Below are 18,615 nucleotides of genomic sequence, written 5' to 3' on the forward strand. Positions count from 1 at the left end.
ACACTAACACCTGTTTCACTGGTTCCAGGTGTGCTGCATTATTAAATCAGCTAGGTAGACTGGTTTGGACTGAAAAGCGCCAGTGCTGTTTATCTATTATTTTAATCACACTCAACGTAACACAGCAGCAACATTTGGTAAGTTGTCAGTCAATGTCCAACTTGTCCACAAAAAAATATCAGATGCTGTAAGCAGGTTTTGGAAGTTTTTTTTGAGTGTGTGTGTGTCATGGCCAAACGCATTGACTCCCTTGTTTTGTTTTCGGTAATTCTAATAAACCTACAACCCCCACAATGCACTTGGCGCCGCACGTTTCCGGTCCTGCGCCGTTTCTGGAGCGGATTGGAACCCGGAGTCAGGATCCGATAAATGAGTGGTCTTTTGCAGAGGAGGTAACGTCTTTTCCCAACTAATTACACCGAATTTCCCCAAAACGGTGACGCAGCGTAGTGGTAAACGTGCAGCTGGTTTGAACAGTCCGCTCCGCGCCTCACCGGAACGCGTTTTTCCCCGATGTATCGGCGCCCAAGAGCAGCGACTCCGGTTTGGAGGTTTGCGTCTCCGGTCCATCCGCCATGCCGACTGTTCTTTGTTACAGTTTACTGAAGAGGAGCCTCTGAGATCGGAGTTAAAACCCGGCTAGAGTTTGGGAATCCACTCAAATCCTGGATCCCGTCTCCTACCCGGATTGCATGTGTTAATGCGTCCTCCGATTGTATAGCTTATGCCACAGTGCCGTTTAATGTTGTCATACTACACCACTGTTTTTTTTTAAACCATGAGGTGTGATGCAGTGACTGTGGCTCAGGTGTCCCAGAGAAAATGTGTGTGCTGGCTTGGAAGAGCAAATTCTATACTTTATACATGCTCAGAAAGTCATAATTCCTTCATATGAATACCTGTTCTTAAAAGAAATTTTGTATATGACTATAGCTGCCATCAGCCACGACCCACTCCATGCTGTTGCTGATCCTTTGCCATTAGATGTAAACTATCTGTTCTTCAATTTGTAGGTGGGCATAATGGCTGAGCAGACACCAGAAGAGTTTATCTGTAAGTATGAATCCGTGTGTGAGTGTGTGTGTGTGTTGTGTGTCAGAGAGAGGCAGACCAGACCAGGATGTGATGATACATTTGACAGGTGTCTTGCCTTGTTGTTGCAGGGTGTGAGGACTGTGGCCAGTACCATGACTCCGAGTGTCCAGAGCTGGGACCACTGGTGACCGTCCAGGACTCCTTCGTCCTCAGCAGAGCTCGGTGAGTGAACGCCCTCCACTGTCAAACTCATAACCACGGGGGGTTTGTGCCGTGGTCCACCTGTAAAGCAAGAGATCCTGTTCTCAAGATTGTTTTCTTCTTCTCCTGGATCAATCAGGTCCTCGCTGCCAAACAGCCTGGAAATCAGAGAGGCGGCTGATGGGATAGAGGGGGTGTTTGTCCAGCGTCGGCTGGTCAAGAGGACCAGGTTTGGCCCCTTTGAGGCTAAGAGGGTCCCCCACCTGGACGAAGAGGGACCGTTTCCTCTGAAGGTGCAGCCCCAACAGATCATAGCAAAGCTTACGTGAACAAAAGACTTATGTCCTTTACTTTGAATTTCACCACAGTTCTGGGCAAGATGTGATCACGTGGTTCAGCCAGGGCTTTCCCAGTTGTCACATCAAGGGTTTAGCGAAAAGGCAACAGGTGCAACACATTTTTGAGCAGTCATGGGGCTTGTGGCCATGGCTTGTCCAGAACTGCAGTGGGATCCATAACAGTCCTAAAACAATGTGTCATGAATCGTAGGGCTGGGCAAAATGGATAAAACCACATACCAAGATATCATTGACTGAATATCTCAGTATCGATATTGTAGTGATAAATATTGGTGCTTTCATAAGTTATTTACACACAATTGAAATGTGATATATTGTCAATAGTAGTGTGGATATGATGACCAGGCAGGTAGAGGCAAATAATAGAACTACACCAGTCTAATAAATTGAGTTCAGTTCATTCAATTCAGAATTGCATCATTTTACTGTAATGCAGCCATTAAAACCAGAAAAAGCTGCTTATGCCATATCATGATATTATATGATTATAATATCAAAAATCCCATCATAATACCAGTATAATACCATACCAATACCATATCAATGTTATATTGCCAAGCCCTATGTACAAGGTTGGTTTTTCATGATTCTTTTAATGCGTTTCACCTTTTTGGTTACTGCATTCAATTTAGGGTTAGGGTTAGAGTTTGAATTTTTCTCACTCTCCATGAGCAGATCTTCCAGAAGGATGGCGTGGTGGTGTGTTTCGACTCCTCCAGTGAGGAAGACTGCAACTGGATGATGCTGGTTCGACCCGCCACCGACCACAAACACCAGAACCTGACAGCATACCAGCAGGATGACGAGGTGTACTTCAACACCTCCCAGGTAACCTCTGTCCTCTTGTCCCAAAGCCTCAGCCTCTCAGTCAGCCTCGGCGACGCCTGCTGACACGCAGCTCATTTGTTTCTAACGGGAGGTCACTGCATTCACGGCTTCTCCTGCAGGATGTTCTCCCAGGGACAGAGCTGAGGGTCTGGTATGGCGCCTTTTACGCCAAGAAGATGGAGAAGCCCATGCTGAAACCCCCAGTCCAGCCACCACCACCTGGTACGTGACATCACAGCACTGATGCCGTTGTACCATCAAGTGGCAACACTTTGCATCTCTGTAATGAAAACAAGCAACAGTGCGAGCTGCATCTAGTTGTTTTTGTCACTAGACTCTCTCTCTCTATCTCCCTGTCAGATCTCATGTCTCCATCCACTAAACCAGAGAGCTCAGAGAAAGCTGGAGGACACCTGCCCCTAGTGGTGGAAGAGAATAACGCAGGTGAGGCCATTCAAAACAAGGCTATTCATTACATCAGGGGTGTCAAACTCGTGCCATGGAGGGCCAAGAGGCTGCAGGTTTTCATTCCAACCAAAAACTCCACCAGGTGATTTCACTGATCACCCTACCTCCGAACAGAGAGGCGGGACTAATCAGTGAACTCACCTGGTGGAGTTTCTGGTTGGAATGAAAACCTGCAGCCTCTTGGCCCTCCATGGCACGAGTTTGACACCTGTGCATTACATCATAAACACCTTACAGCACTATAAAGAAGGAGGTGAGCTTCAGGGTAGTGATCATTTTGGAGATTTATAACAATATTTTCTGTCCTACTGACATTGTTTTTCTTACGTTATCGCCTGCTTTTTTGTATAGCAGGCGGTCAGATGCTGCTTCAGTATGTAAACTCAAACTCACAGTCTATGAGCTGCTTTCATTTTCAGCTGCAGCCTGTTATTCACCTCTCCTTCACACTGTCCTTGAGTCACCCCACATCTCTTATCTTTAATCTACTTTTGTGTGCATTGTTTTCTGTGAAGCACTTGAAAGCAGTGTGGGGTATTTGATCAGTTGTCTTGAGGAGATTGGGATATTTAAGGAATGTAACAAATGGATCGCTTCATGGGATAATACCACAGTGAATGTCACACGTTGCATCAGCTGGTGGTTTTTATCTTTTATCTCTGCAGCAGCATATTTGTAGTGGAAATTAGGCTGCTCGACTCTTGCAAACCTTTCTGAGCTGACAAACAACAACAAACCAGGAAAAGAATAATATCTTTAGGTCAGGGAAGCACTCTGACTTAGTTATGATAAATAAAGGAAGAGTCATTGAGAAACCAATCTGTGTAAATAAACTCTTTTGCCTTAAAAGACTGAGATATTTATGCCAATTTCAAAGCAGGTTGCTGGGTAAGAACCTGCAGAAATGCTGCGTCATGTTCGCACATTCACACTTCCTTCTGCTGATCCCAGGCCACTTGCTGAGTCACCTGCAGGAGGCGAAGACTGTCACGGCACTCCCTGACGACCCGCTCGTGCCCCAGGAGGACGGCCTGGTCACCCCTGAAGATGAGGATGCACCCACTGTGGCTCAGCCCGCCCCCAAGAGAGGGCAGGGCAGGGGCAGAAGGGCCAAGGGGCGCAGGCCCACTGCCACACCCACTACAAGAAAAAACAAAGGTCAGAAAATGAAAATGCAGGCGGCTCTGCATCATGATGAAAGGAAAAGTCCACCCTAAAACTTCAGCACAGTGAAAGTCAGATTTTTGTGTCTGTCCCTTAAAATCAAAGAGCAAGAGCTTCTTTCTAGATTCACCATCTCTCACTGATGTTCAGCAGTCATACACGGGGAAATCTGTTGTTTAAAAGAGGAAGACTTACAGGACCATGCCAGTGATTTTGAATGTTTGGCCTATTTACTACAGTTTAGCCACATTTTGCATTTAAACAAACCATTTTGCAAATCATGCAGTGGTAGCTAAGTTTTCACATCATATTACCAAAATCCCCCAATTTTCAAACGTTTTCCCAGGGACTGTTTTCCCTGGCAGAGAGACCATTTCACTCCCAAGCCCAAGTCATCAAAACAAGAGTTGTGCTGCTTTTAGGAAAATTAATGTGGACGACTTTATTACGGTGATGAGACACTGGTGTGAATAAAGTTTGAAGTCTCTGAAAGTTCATTTTATGTCATAGTTGAGGGAAAGTGGGTGGACCAAAAAAAAAATGTGTAAAAGAAAAGTAATTGGCACACAACAGGGAATATCCATTTGCTTTCTGACTGGATTGTTGCTTCTGTCTTCCTGCAGATGTGAAACCTGCAGTGGAGAGCTCAGCTCCAGCAGGAGGAGAGGCTGCAGCAGAGAGCAGCAGCCTGCTGATTGGCTCAGACGGAGTGGCCGTCCTGAAGAGACACAAGACCCGGGAGCACAAGAGGGTTTACCGCTGCACTCTCTGCAACAAGGTCTTCCAGAACAGCAGCAACCTCAACAGGCACATCCGATCACACGGTAACTGCTCATATCGCTGTCTGAAAATAAGTTCTTTGTATGTGGTTTGCCTGAGCAGCTGAGAGGGATACCTTTGGAAGACCTACAAGCACAGTGAAGTGCAGCATAATCTACTCATGTTACCAGAATAAACTTTATTTTGATTTTCCTCTGAGCCAAAAATGATGATCAAAGGATGGCATGTTAGCAAAACTGTTTAGTGAAGTAGTCGCCTGTCAGTCCTCTCAGTCCATGTGGCCTTCTCTCAACTCTTGGCTTGTTTGTAAGAAAGCTGTGTGGATCCTAACCAAACTAGATGCAAAAGCAGCAAGGTACTTTTTTTCTGGCATGATTTGCACCAAAGCTTACAGTAGATGTGATGGCATTTTAAAATGTACTAAAATGCCTACATAACAATTGTTAAAGTCTTTAATTTCACACCATGTAATCACAGCTTTCTTTGCGCCGTGTTTTCCCTCTTAAATTAATAGAACAGCATAGGCCAATATGCCAAACATTTTCTCCCCATCATATTTGCTTTACTAAACATAGTCAGAATTTCATGCCCTTTAACTTCATGTTGATTTTCTTGATGAAAAGAAAAAAGGCTGACTGCTCTCAGATGCAGGCCAATAGTACGAAAAGGTGCAAGGATCCGAAATGGGCTGTAAACTGGAGAAGGTAAAGATTGTGCACATTGCAACAAGAGGCTGTGAACAGGAATTTTCTTCAAAATTTATTTCATAGGAATGCTCAACTAAAATAGTTGAGCATTCCTAACTCTTGCAAACCTATACAAAAATGGAGAAGGAAGCAGACATCTCAGGGCTCAATTCTTGGGGTTTTTCTTTACTCATGAAAGGACAGCTGATTAACTGTTCGGGGCAATTGGCTGAAAGGGGATGTGGCAGTGGGAGTGGCCTGTTACAAAAAGGCGCATAACTTCTAAATGGACTTCTGTAACATGGCCAAGCTATGTAGAAAGAAACACACACACACACACACACACACACACACAAACAGACAGGTTCATTTTTATCAGTTTGGCCCTCCCTGCACTTCAGCCATGCCCTCTCTCCTAACTCATGAGCCGCTTCTTTTAGACACTCATTTTTCATTTGTGTGATTTAACCCTGCCCACTATATTTGAGCCAGGACTCATTAACTGTTTGTTTTAGGCCAGGGATAGGCAGCCATGTCCCATGGAGAGCCGAGAGTCTGCAGGTTTTCAATTCCAACCAAGAACCACACCAGGTGATTTCACTGTCAAGCAGAGAGGAGGAACTGATTAGTTCAATCTCCTGGTGCAGTTTTTGGTTGGAATGAAAACCTGCAGACTCTCAGGTCTCAGTAGCACACAGTTGCCTACCCCTGTTTTAGGCACATGTAGGAGTCATCACTAGACTAAGCAGAGTTTATTTTTCATTGGGGACGGGGCTAACTGTCACCATTGACTTTAGCCACGTCCCATTTCATAACTTATGAAGTATTTGTCATGGGTCTATTTGTGCTGTCATTGGTCCACAAAGCTGTGCCCAAACTATAGTAACCACAACTTTCTACCTATGAGGCTAAAATTTGCCATGGATGTCAAGTATTTGTAACTTAGTGTATGTGTGTGTATGTGTGTGTGTGTGTGTGTGTGTGTGAGAATGACCTAATTTCCCTTTGGGGGTCAATAAAGTATTTCTGATTCTGAATGCACATGAATGTGTATAACTTGTCGCAGCTATTGCACATCTGTGTTCGTTTTTAATTGGTCTTAAAGTCAAGTTCAGGTAGCATAAAGCGCTTAAAACTCAGCTCAGAGTGGATATATTAGTATTCCTTTTTCTTTCCCAGGCGATAAGCTGTTCAAGTGTGATGAATGTGACAAGCTGTTCAGCCGCAAGGAGAGCCTGAAGCAGCACATCTCCTACAAGCACAGCAAAAACGTGGTGGGTGATCCTCTGTAGATGCAAGTGTTACCTCATGTGTCATTAGTGACCCTACTGGTTATGTCATGGTAATGTCTGATTTTTATTTGCAACCCACAGCCTGACCTGGAGTACAAGTATAAATGCAACATTTGTGAGAAATCCTTTCGCCTGGAAAATGCCTTAAAGTTCCACAACTGCAGGACAGGTGGGAGGAAGTCTACATGTCTCTTTGAATTTTCAGGTCATCTCTGTTTTCACAAGAAATCAATTTTAATCACGTCTATTCATTTTTGTAGTTCATTCACTGTGTCTCCTTCTGTTTCCAGATGACAAGACCTTCCAGTGCGATATCTGCTCGCGGTTCTTCTCCACCAACAGCAACTTGTCCAAGCACAAGAAGAAGCACGGCGAAAAGCTGTACTCCTGCGAGATCTGCAACAAGATGTTTTACCGCAAAGACGTCATGCAGGAGCACCACAGGAGGCACGGTGTGGGTGAGTGCTGTGGGCCTGGAGACAGACAACGTCGAATCAGGCTGTCGGTTCCACTTATCGCTTCAGTTTCGTTCTACTGAGATGTTCAGGTGTTTTAGTGTTTAAGTTTGCCATTTCATTTTTCACAGATTTCTTCACTGCCTTTCCACAGAATGTAGCTGTTACTTGCATTGTAACTCTTGTTATTAAGGGCCAATTAGGGGAAAAATGGCAGTTTGTATGGAGTATTTATTTCATGTTTAAGTGCATCATCCATATTTTACATGACTTAAGGGCAAAATGAGTAGGATTTGTCAGTTGCAGTTTGTAATTACAACATTCAAAGTTGGCCCCTCTTCTCTGGCATTAACCGCCGGCAGTGGGTTTTCATTTCCCAGGACAGCGACTGAATGAAATTACCACCCAAAATGTAAAACATTCTGTCATTGTCCTTGGAAAAAATCTGGCACGCCAGCACCTACCTGTCCAACAGAAAACAGGCCAATGCCACGTCACTCTTCATCCTCATCCTCTCCTCACCCGCTTGCCAGCGGGTGAAAGCCAACCCCAGATTCACTCTTGTTGTTGAAAAGCTTGGAGTCGGCTTGGCATTTCGCCTCGCTATATTTCCTTTTTTCCGCAGTCTACAGCCATGATTTTCCTTGCTTCCTATTGGATGTTGTGCTAGCAATCTGACACTCAACAACACTGTGATTGGCTGGGAGCTACACACCCACTGCACAAAGGCTGATGCCCAGAAGAGTCTCAAGCTCAGCAAAACAAGAATATCCAGGCAGAGAGCAGAGTCTCTGCAGATACACGCACTGCCACACACCTCAAGTGTGTAATAAGTGATGATTGAGAGGGATTATTTATTTATTTATTATTTAGTTAGTTAGTTAGTTTTAGGAAAATGCTGCACATTCTGCCTTTAAGGTATATTCCCTTAAACCGGGAGAATAATTTACCATCATGGCAGAAGTTACTGCTCTCCCCACATTTGACTTTGGACCAGAACAAAAACAAACAAAAAAAAAAAAAACAATACATTTTTTGCACTCTCGCTTAAATAGTTGTGTTTTTATTTTTCCTTCAGTATGTTTTCAACCTTTTTTTTATTTTCATTTTAAAATCCATAATCATCTTGATAGAGACAGATGTATAGATGCTTTATTGACACATTTCATGTTGATCCAGTCTAACAAACTGACATGGCAGAAAGCCTAACATGACCGATTTCAAACAGTGAGAAATAACTGAAGGAGGTTTTATTTACTATTTGACCCAGATGTCACCGCTCTGTAATTTATCATAATAAAAAGGTCAATTGCCAGTATTTTGCAGGGCTGCAGCTTGTATTAGGCCACACCCTCCGTTTCATGCCACCATATTTCTTCTCCCTCAAGTTCTCAGCTCAACTAAAGCCACAATGTGTCCGTACAGGTCCAAAGCACATGAAAAGAGAGGAGCTGGAGGCCAACGGAGAGGAGGGGACCAAGTACAAGAAGGAGCCTTCGCCCTGTCCCATCTGTGGCAAGGTGAGCGCTGCGAGATTAATGGGGCTCACGGCAGCAAGTCAAATGCCTTAACATAAATCCAGCAGGAAAAAAATGAACTGTGGTCGTGTGAACTGCTTTATCAATAGTGTGTGTGTATGTGTGTGTGTGCACAGGTGTTCTCCTGCAGGAGTAACATGAACAAGCATCTGCTGACTCACGGAGATAAGAAGTACACCTGCGAGATTTGTGGCCGCAAGTTCTTCCGTGTGGACGTCCTGCGAGATCACATTCATGTTCACTTCAAGGTGAGAAAATGAATACAGGCAGGAGCTTTTCCAGCACAGCACTCTGACACTTCCGAGGTCATGTAACACACTACACCGACATGAGAAACCTGAACAGGAGATGGAGGAAGCATGCACAACTTTTAGCACTCCGATCTCTAAAACAAACAGCTAAATTGAGTCTAAAGTGCTGCTCTGTGCTCCGGGCTTAAAGAAGGATTGACTCAGGCTTGTTCCACAAGATGGTTTTTGTGTTCAGCAAGTCCACACGGTTTTACTTTTGCACAAGAAAGAGAAAAGCTGTGTAGAAAAACAGCTTGAATGTTGACGCATATGTGCTGCAGCTTGGCTCGTCTTCAAAAACCCTTGCTCTTATCATTCATTGCGTGCCACTTTGTTGTTTTGACAATTGAAGCTTTTTGTACTGATGCACTCAGTTTAAATCCCCCTGGATGAGAGCATGACACAAAACGTGTGAGATACAACAAAGGTGGATGAGAGCAAATTTGTCACGGGGGTTGTCAAATTGCTGCCTCCTATCCATCATGCATGTTTCATTATAGATGATTAGGCCTGCGCAATAATAGAAGAAACTGACACTGCAGCATCTTTTTTCCTGCTCTTTCTCTCTATCGAGCTATTGATCTATCCATCACGATATGAAAAAATACAGGAAATTTCACCGGATAAATGCAGTGTATTATCCATATAGAGATATACAGTTGGCAGTCATAATTTTCATCATCTAATTTAAAAGTCTATCCTTCTTTTAAAAAAAAAAAAAAAAAAAAAAAAAACCTATTTGGACTCCTCCTCTTTTGGTTTCACGTACACGACTCTGACATCAGCCTGAACAAGTGGAGAGAAAACAGGTGGATAGGTATTTCGGGAAAAACTTGTTCTTCAATAAACTTTACAAATGGACTTATGTGTCTCGGTTGTGTGATTTACATATTATCTACCATTTCTAATAACCTTCAAATGTATATAGACATATTGTGCACACCAGTAGGCCTCCTGGCTTGGCCGAGGATGATAAAACAAACACAAGCAATAGATTTTAACACATGCTGGTAAATAACATTGTAGCAGGACGTGTTCGAGTTTGTTTGTAGGATGTGCAATGTCAAGTAAGGCAGTGTGACTGTTGCACATGAGCGCATCGCATCGTTGATGATGAAACAATGTACCCGGCAGCCCAAATTGTTATTGAAGTTGTTCATTTTGATTAACAATTTTCTTTCCAGGACATAGCTTTAATGGACGAGCAGGAGAGGGAGGAGTTCATCAGGAAGATCGGCATCTCAGCGGGCGACAGCGATGAAACGGATGACGACGAAGAGGAGTGCGATCCCGAGCACCACAAGTACAACTGCAAGAAATGTCAAGTAAGTACTAACGTGTCCATGTGGACAGACTGCGCACTTTTAATGCACACAATTTTATATTTCAATTGACTGATTCATTTGTAATAACATTCAAGAATTCCAGAGGTTCATTGAAGTTGTGGTGCGTTTTAGGATCTAAAAAAAAAATCATCTTGGCCCTTTATGTTTTTAACCCCTTCAGGCCCGCATTTTTTCTGCTGGGCAAAAAAAAAAAAAATTAACTGATTCTGACTCCTCTCCAACATAAAAGCAAAGTGGGAAAAAACACATTTTTGCTAACTCATGTTTTTAATAGTATTTTTTCATGTCCATTGCAATGGACATGAAAGACTTTGAAAAAATCCTGTAAATTAACCATATGACGTATGTTCAAAATTACTTAAAATATTATCACTTGTAACAGTTACAATTATGCTGACAGAAAATTTGTTTGGCCATCATGAACATAAATTTATATTTTTGATTGAAAATGGGCACTTACTCCTCCCTCTCTGCAGTCTCTCAGCCATGCTTGTCTTGTCTGATGTCTGTCACTCTCTCAGAGCATGCTTAAAATCATAACATGATTATGATTGGATAATCAGGATCCAACCAATAACCAGCATTACTGACATCATTCAATTACCCAGTATTTATTGGTTTAGAGACAGAAATATGTCATGTCCATTCCAATGGATGCAGGGTCTGACGGGGTTAATACAGCCAAAAAAAAGCAGCTTGTTTTGTCAAGTTTGTACACATCCAAAGCTGCTCAGAAATAAAGACTAATAGTCGACAGATCTGCCAAACCTCTAATATGTGCATCAAAGTGTGGATACTAAGTTTAGATCATCTGGTTAGGTTTGTTTTTATGTAAACTCAAAAAGTGCAATGTGAAGCACTCTGTTCATTGCAGACCAACACACACAAATAAAAAAAGAAGAGCTTCTTACTCTTGTCTGTTTCTCTAGTTAACTTTTGCCAAAGGCAAAGAGTACCTGAAGCACATCATGGAGCAGCATAAGGAGAGAGGCTACGGCTGCGGGATCTGTAACCGGCGCTTTGCTCTGAAAGCCACGTACAACGCTCACCTGGTCATCCACAGAGAGCAGCTGCCAGATCCCGCCGTGCAGAAGTAAGATTGGCAAAGGGGGCGGGGCAAGATAACACTCACTTATCTGGGAGCATCAGAGCAAACGAAAACATCTTCGGCTGTGTTCACATCCATGGAGAAGTCTTCTTAAACTAAAAAGCGTTTTTGTCAACACATGTGAGAGTAACTTGATTACAATAACCTGCTCTCATTATGAGAAAACCAGTTAAGACTCCTGATTTACTCCCATATGAAGCGGATTGATGTGTTTTTGTTTTCTGCTAAGTGGACAAACTTGGACCAGCACACCGTTAGTCAGAGGATCAGTGGTCTTCTCATTTTTCTGGCAGATGGATCTGTCAGAGGAGCAGAAGAATATTTTGCTACCTTGTTCATTCATTCCAAGAGAAATACTCAGTGACAGGGTCAAAGGTGCATGTAACCTGGATAAATTGTGACTAATAACATGCACGTATTAATGTAATATAATAATGTATATACAAGGCTGAATTAATGGATAAGGGATAGCAACCAGAATGACAGCTGAGCCCTGTCATACTGGTGAAAGAGAAGGTTCAAGATGATGCCCATCATTTCCAACCCTGTCGACCTTTTTTTTTGAAGGTACATCCATCCATGTGAAATTTGTGGCCGGATCTTCAATAGCATCGGTAACCTGGAGAGGCACAAGATCATCCACACTGGTGAGCAGTGGCTGGTGATTCTTGTACTGCATTCTTGATGTCTGGTTGAGGGTCACTTGATTTATAATGTGCACAAAAATATTGGAAATAAAGTGAAAATGGACCCTAAGCCAAGATACATTTCAATGGTTCTGAGCCATCAAGCTGGAGGGTTTTCCAAGAAAGGGTTTTGGATAAGGAAACACACACACACACACACACACCAAAGACCTCATATAGCCAGATGGGTAGATTCTCACTTTACGAAGTGGTCAGATAAATATCAGTAAAATGATGCTTTTGAACCCCCGAGTACCAACTCATACAGTCCCTTAAGTTTAGTCATGACTGTTGTACATGAACAGTCTCTCCCAAAGCTAAATGCATTCAAACCATCAAGCGACATTTGCTGGAGCTGCTCCTTTGACCCTGAAATACAGATCACACGAGAAAGATCCCAAAGATACAAGCACATTGTCAGCGTAGCAGCTGTATGACATCTTTAAGGCAAGAAATAACATTCTTTCAAATGTTGTCCAAACTTTCTGAAAGCACAGGATTTTGGTCTTGCGTCTGCTTTACCCTAAATGTTAATGATATGTATTCCTATGTGTGTGTCTTGATCCAGGAGTGAAGAGCCACAGCTGCGACCAGTGTGGCAAATCCTTTGCCAGGAAGGACATGCTGAAGGAGCACCTCAGGGTTCACGATGACATCCGAGACTTCCTGTGTGCAGAGTGTGGGAAAGGTCAGATCGTCACGTTGGCAACAAGCCTCATCACTTACTCTCATCATGTCAGTGGCATGACGGACATGGTTGTTGTTTGGATTGTGACGTATCGTCGTATCGTTTTCTCATGCAGGCATGAAGACCAAGCACGCTCTGAGGCACCACATGAAGCTTCACAAGGGCATTAAAGAGTACGAGTGTAAGGAGTGTAACCGCAAATTTGCACAAAAGGTCAACATGCTGAAACACTACAAGAGGCATACGGGTGAGTGTTTATCCTCTGAGCATTGTTTCCAGTTTCCAAGTAGCAGAAGGCATAATCATTGCTTTGATCATTTTGTTATGGTGTCATCACCCTAATTCTTAAACTCCCCATAAAGCATTGCTCTGTATATCCCTCAGGTATAAAGGACTTCATGTGCGAGTTGTGTGGAAAGACGTTCAGTGAGAGGACGACTCTGGAGACGCACAAGCTGATCCACACAGGCAAGTGTCTCATTATCAGGTCACGCTGTGGTACAACCAGTTTGTTGCATGCCGCGATTTGAAATGATAACATGAATGAAACATCACTGTGGAGCTATTTGCCCTTCCATAGGCTGTGCTTGAAATTGTAAATGAAAAAAGAAGCTCTGTCAGTCTGTGAAGCAGTGCTTTTTACCCAGTGTGCTCCTTGACATAGATTTTTTTTTGACCAGAAAACAAGAACACAGCATGAAACTGTATAAAATGTTACCAAAAAGCTAATTTCTTACCCACAGTCCACCATTGCAACCACAAACTGGACAATACATAGATACAGTGCTAATAATTTTCAGCCTGTAAGTGCTGTTTATCGCTTGATTGACCCTGTTGGTCTCTCTCACTCTTCACCTCCACAGTGGGAAAGACTTGGACCTGCTCAACGTGCGACAAGAAGTACCTGACGGAGTACATGCTGCAGAAGCACGTCCACCTGACCCATGAGAAGGTGGAGGCTCAGGCGTGTCACCTGTGTGGGACCAAGGTATCAACGCGCGCATCCATGAACCGACACATACGACGCAAACACCCTGAGGTAAGTCAAGGTCATATTTCTCTCCCCATTGTTTCAGATGAAATCCACTGAATGTAAATACAACATGGAAGCGGCCAGAGAGATGAGCAGAGGAGGCTCACAGATGTGTTCACCGACAGGATCCCTCATCCCAAAATTATTAAGACTACTAGATCTCCTTTAAAAACACAGACAGTGGACTCTGTTTCAAAGAATATAAATGCAGTTCCATTTTAGTCACTGCTTTGTCGGCATGGCGTTAATAAATCCCAACACTTGTGTTTTTCATTTCAGTGGCAATCAGTGGACAGACTTCAAAACTATAAATGCTTTCACTGTCATAGAAAGTATAAATAAGGCTTAAAGTGACTGGTCTGTCTTGTCCTGGGTAGCTGTTCATTTGTTTTCCCGCCTCCACGTCGTTGAATCTGAAAAGTACATTTGCTGAATTAAAAGCTCTGACAACACTGAGAAGACAGAGATATCACGTTCCCACTTGTTATGGAAGTTGTGGAAAACCATGAAATTTTGAGAGATTCACTTCAGGAAAGGGAACGTCAGGGAATTTTAAAATGCCTCACTTTACACAAATATACCTTTACTCAGGAGGTTATCCAACTTGTTTCTGCATTAGATTGCATTAGATTGTTTTTCTTCAAAGTCTCTCCTTAATTCATAGAACTTAACCCTTTTAACTTTTTGGAGGTAAAAAAAAAAAATCGCAACATTAACAAACGAGGAAGCAATAATTTTTTCGGTCGCGCTCTCTTACTTTCAGGAAGTCATGGAATTTTTCATAAGAGCCACCGCAGGAACCCTGCTAAAAATAAACTTGACCACGTTCTTGCAAATTGCAAAGCAGGTCGCTGAATGAGTAACCCATTGGAAGGGAGGCAGACCTGAAGAAGTGATGTGTCATGGTTATATGCTGTGATTCTCACATGTCTTCTGTCCGGGAAGAAAAAGATGATTAGTCATGGAAGTGCTCTGACTTAGCTGTGTAAAGTGGCTGAAGTAAACATGAGGGCCATGGGAGGAACCCTGAAGTGTTGCTAACGCTCCCCTTTATGTCTCCAGGTGGTGTCTGTGAGAATCGATGAGTTTGATGATCTTCAGGAACCTTCGACAATCGATGATTCGTCCATCAGCATTGTACAGGTTAGATTAAACTTCTGGATGTTATAAGTTGTGTAGGATGTACACCTGGTCATACAGTGATGAAACACAGTACTTTAGAGGTATCACCAAGGAAGCCAGCTGTATAAACATGGCTGACTCCAGGTTTGATATGATGATTTGTCTAGAAATCTGGAAGGACAGTACAAGAGGAGGTAATGTCATGACAATCATGAAACCTTTGGTTCCAGTTGAGTAAAGCTCCCACATTTCTGTTCAGTTTGATTAAAATAGAGAAACTGTGAACTGGATGGTTAAATTGTGCTGCATAAGTCATATTCCTAATACTCTTACCACAGAGTTTCCTTTGGATGCATGTTTGTGTGTTCATACATTTGCTTTCTCATCATTCTAAGTTTCACAGTTCCTACTTCTTTGTCTGCTCTGATCAGTGGAACATGGTATCCTAGTTCTGCTTTTCAAGACATCTACCAATCTAAAACGTTACATTTTCATGCATCATGCATCCTGGGTGATCGGTTTGTGTTTGGGTTGAGCAAAAACAAATCAAATCTAATTTAAATGTACCAACAGTGACATGTAAATGTACTCTATGAATAGAGAGAAACTTTTGCTTACAGATTCAACCCAGTAAACAAACAGGCAGCAGGCAGTTCACATTGTGGCCCTAACCCTAACCCTAATTATCATGATACATAAGGATGAAAGAAAGAAAGATAACAATATCCTTAATGGCTTGTGTAGCAAAGGAAAAAAACACTGCTTATTCCAGAGATACATCACAGTACAAGGTGAAAAGCAGACCAGTGGGAACAGAGTAGATGTCTTGAATTTTTTTCTTTTCCTCCATCAGCCCACTTTGACCCTGGAAAAAGACGGCTTGCCTCAGGAGAGGCCTAGCCGACCGTCCCGGCAGCCCAAGAAGAAACAGAAAGTCTCGACGGAGACAGATCTCTCCGAATCCGACGAATACGTCGACTTCACCGAGCCGAGGCACGAATCCATAACAGAGTTCACCTCTGTCATCGTAGGTGACGAGACGGAGACGAGCTCTGCCGTGCAGAGCATTCAGCAGGTAGATGTGCACATTTACACCAAGTCGTCGTATGTGTCATATCATGTTAACATGTCTCTTTTTTGAAGCTCAAAACTCAGCAAGCGGATCACAAAACAAGCAGAGGTTTTGTGAGCTGGAGAGCGGGATACCCATCATGCTGATGGGAGCACCGGCAAATATCCAACACGAGTAACACATTGTTAATGAACTCTGAAAACAGATGAATTTCTGTTGTGGTGAAGTTATCTGATCATCACCCTGGCTCTATCTTACCTGGAGAGGCATTTTGCTTTTCTTTTTTGTTGATGTGTGCTAAAAAACTTGTAACTGTAATAAGTTTGCATGATTACCTTAACAAGAAATAATGACTTCACACATATTTTGAAATAATAAAGATAATAAAAATAATTTGATATGATAATAATATGATAATATGATAATTATCATAATCTTTATTTATTTATTTATTTAAAGCACCCATCAATTGTTCCAAAATTGCTTTACAAAGTAAGATAAATTAATAAATAAAATGTCGGTTGGGAGGGGGCAGAGAAAATTTTGAATAAAAATAGAACAGCTTGTTGCATAATCAATATATAGATTCATGTCATAAATCAACTTATTATTTCCTCAATCAGCATTTTTACATCATCAGTAAAATGACTTCCAACCCTGAAATAATCATTGCCATGTAATGTTTGTTGTGGTCAAGAATTATTACATTATCCAGCAGTTTATTATAAAAACAGGTTTTATTACATTTTTGAATTGTGGAGGGACATTTTATTACATTTTGACACTATTTTATCATTTGTCATTTATATCAGTTTCTATATGACAACTTATAGCTTACATTTCTAAATGTGGTGTAAACAATTAATAAGTACTTTCTTACACTGTAACATAATGGGGAACACTTTAGTTTTAGTAGTTTGGTTCTTTAGACTAGTTTGATGTGGTTGCTGAATACAAGGTCTCTTACAGTTTAATATTGAAAGGGTCAGTTCACCATTCTTTGAGAGATTTGTTTGGCATACTTAAACACTTAGAGGCACACTTAGACTTTATTGGAGTTCGTGTGCAGGTCATTCAGTCCTGGCTAAAGAAACATCAGCTGTGCAAAGCTAAAAACAGTTACAAGTGAAACCCTCTGCTGTTTCAGGTGGTGGTCCTGGCCGACCCCAGCGCTCCCTCAGCCTCCTCTCCAAACAGCTCAGTGGGGCTGACCAACATCACCGTCACGCCCATCACCAGCCACGCCCCAGCCCAGTTCACTAGCCTGCAGCCTGTTGCCGTGGGACACCTAACACCCGGCGACCGGCCCCTCACCCTGGACAACTCCATCCTCACAGTCACCTTTGACACCGTCAGCGGCTCCGCCATGCTGCACAACCGGCCCGCCGACCTCGTCCCGGAGACAGTGGGTCCCGGCGGTGGTGCAGCGCCCCAGTCTGTGGCCCACTTCATCAACCTCACCACCTTCGTCAACCCCATGCCCCACCAGCTGGAGGCTCCAACTCTGGCCTGGAGGCCTGTCCCGGCCGCAGAGGGCACCCAAGTGACGCCTGTGGTCGAAGGGGCACAGGGGGAGAGCCAGGAGATGCAGAGCCAGGGCGCCGAGCCGGGCCGGGCCGGACAGCAGAACCAGCCGCCGACCCCCCAGCAGCAGAGCGGCTCAGCACAGCAGATGTTCAGCTACTAGACCACAGACTGGAGGTGCAGGTCACCTCACTCTTACAGACATTAGTAGATAGTAGAGTAGATTTTATGAAACTTTATACAACCTTGAACACTGTCACCCAGATGCCTATCCAGTCCTACGGAAGTGAATGAAATCACAAGATTTTTTTTTATACTGTCAAAACACTTAGCTGTAAAAAAAAAAAAAAAAAAAAAAAAAAAAGAAATGAAATGCTTACAATTTTAAAAAAACAAAACCACACACACAAAAAAACATAGAAATGGGTACTTTTTGCCAAAAGGATTGACACCACTATTGAGGATTTACTTTTCAAACCAAAGCAAAATATTGACTATTCGAATGCCTTACTAGCGTTTTTAAAATGTGCATGTTTCCAGATGAACACACATTTGCTGCTTGAGAAATCAAATGTGAAAATGGTCAAATCAGAAAGAGATGACATATTTGGTTCGGCCAACAATGCGAAAACAGTTTCGCCAGATTTTTACCGTTGATTTAGGTAAAAGGATCTGTTACATAATAAGCGATGGTTGGCAAAATCAGAAGAAACTGGTTAACCCATGAAATGTATGTTTTACTTTTGAATGTTTTAAAGTAAACTGTAATTATTGTTGAGGTGTCTGGAAAAAAATACTGGAAGTCATTTTGTACTATTATTTTTCAGCAAAATATCTTTTTTGTTTTAAATGATCTTTTTGCATTTTGTGTGTCATTGTGTCCAGTGCGATAACAGATCAGAATCGTTGCAGCAACATGGTTTCTCGCATCTGAATTAAA

At 42.6% G+C, this 18,615-nt stretch overlaps 1 protein-coding gene across 4 annotated transcripts; it reads left to right on the forward strand.

Moving 5' to 3' along the window:
* The first annotated feature begins 53 nt into the window (after positions 1-53).
* Positions 54-18,068, forward strand: prdm15 (PR domain containing 15). 4 transcript variants are annotated; one of them, XM_030068105.1, is made up of 24 exons: positions 54-137; positions 1,014-1,053; positions 1,164-1,257; positions 1,376-1,529; positions 2,271-2,423; positions 2,543-2,645; positions 2,784-2,867; positions 3,843-4,049; positions 4,679-4,879; positions 6,701-6,795; positions 6,895-6,982; positions 7,104-7,271; positions 8,694-8,788; positions 8,923-9,054; positions 10,281-10,421; positions 11,372-11,535; positions 12,118-12,197; positions 12,805-12,924; positions 13,040-13,171; positions 13,309-13,392; positions 13,788-13,963; positions 15,020-15,100; positions 15,933-16,154; positions 17,299-18,068. In XM_030068105.1, exons 2-24 carry the CDS (start codon positions 1,023-1,025, stop codon positions 17,836-17,838), a joined length of 3,345 nt encoding a protein of 1,114 aa, XP_029923965.1. In that variant the 5' UTR covers positions 54-137; positions 1,014-1,022; the 3' UTR covers positions 17,839-18,068. The 4 variants fall into 4 exon arrangements, with proteins under 4 accessions (XP_029923965.1, XP_029923964.1, XP_029923966.1 ...); XM_030068104.1 differs by lacking the exon at positions 54-137 and adding an exon at positions 279-392; XM_030068106.1 differs by lacking the exon at positions 54-137 and adding an exon at positions 416-551.
* The last annotated feature ends 547 nt before the right edge of the window (positions 18,069-18,615 follow it).

This window comes from Myripristis murdjan, chromosome 14 (assembly GCF_902150065.1).
Source record: "Myripristis murdjan chromosome 14, fMyrMur1.1, whole genome shotgun sequence".
Classification (NCBI taxonomy): Eukaryota; Metazoa; Chordata; class Actinopteri; order Holocentriformes; family Holocentridae; genus Myripristis; species Myripristis murdjan.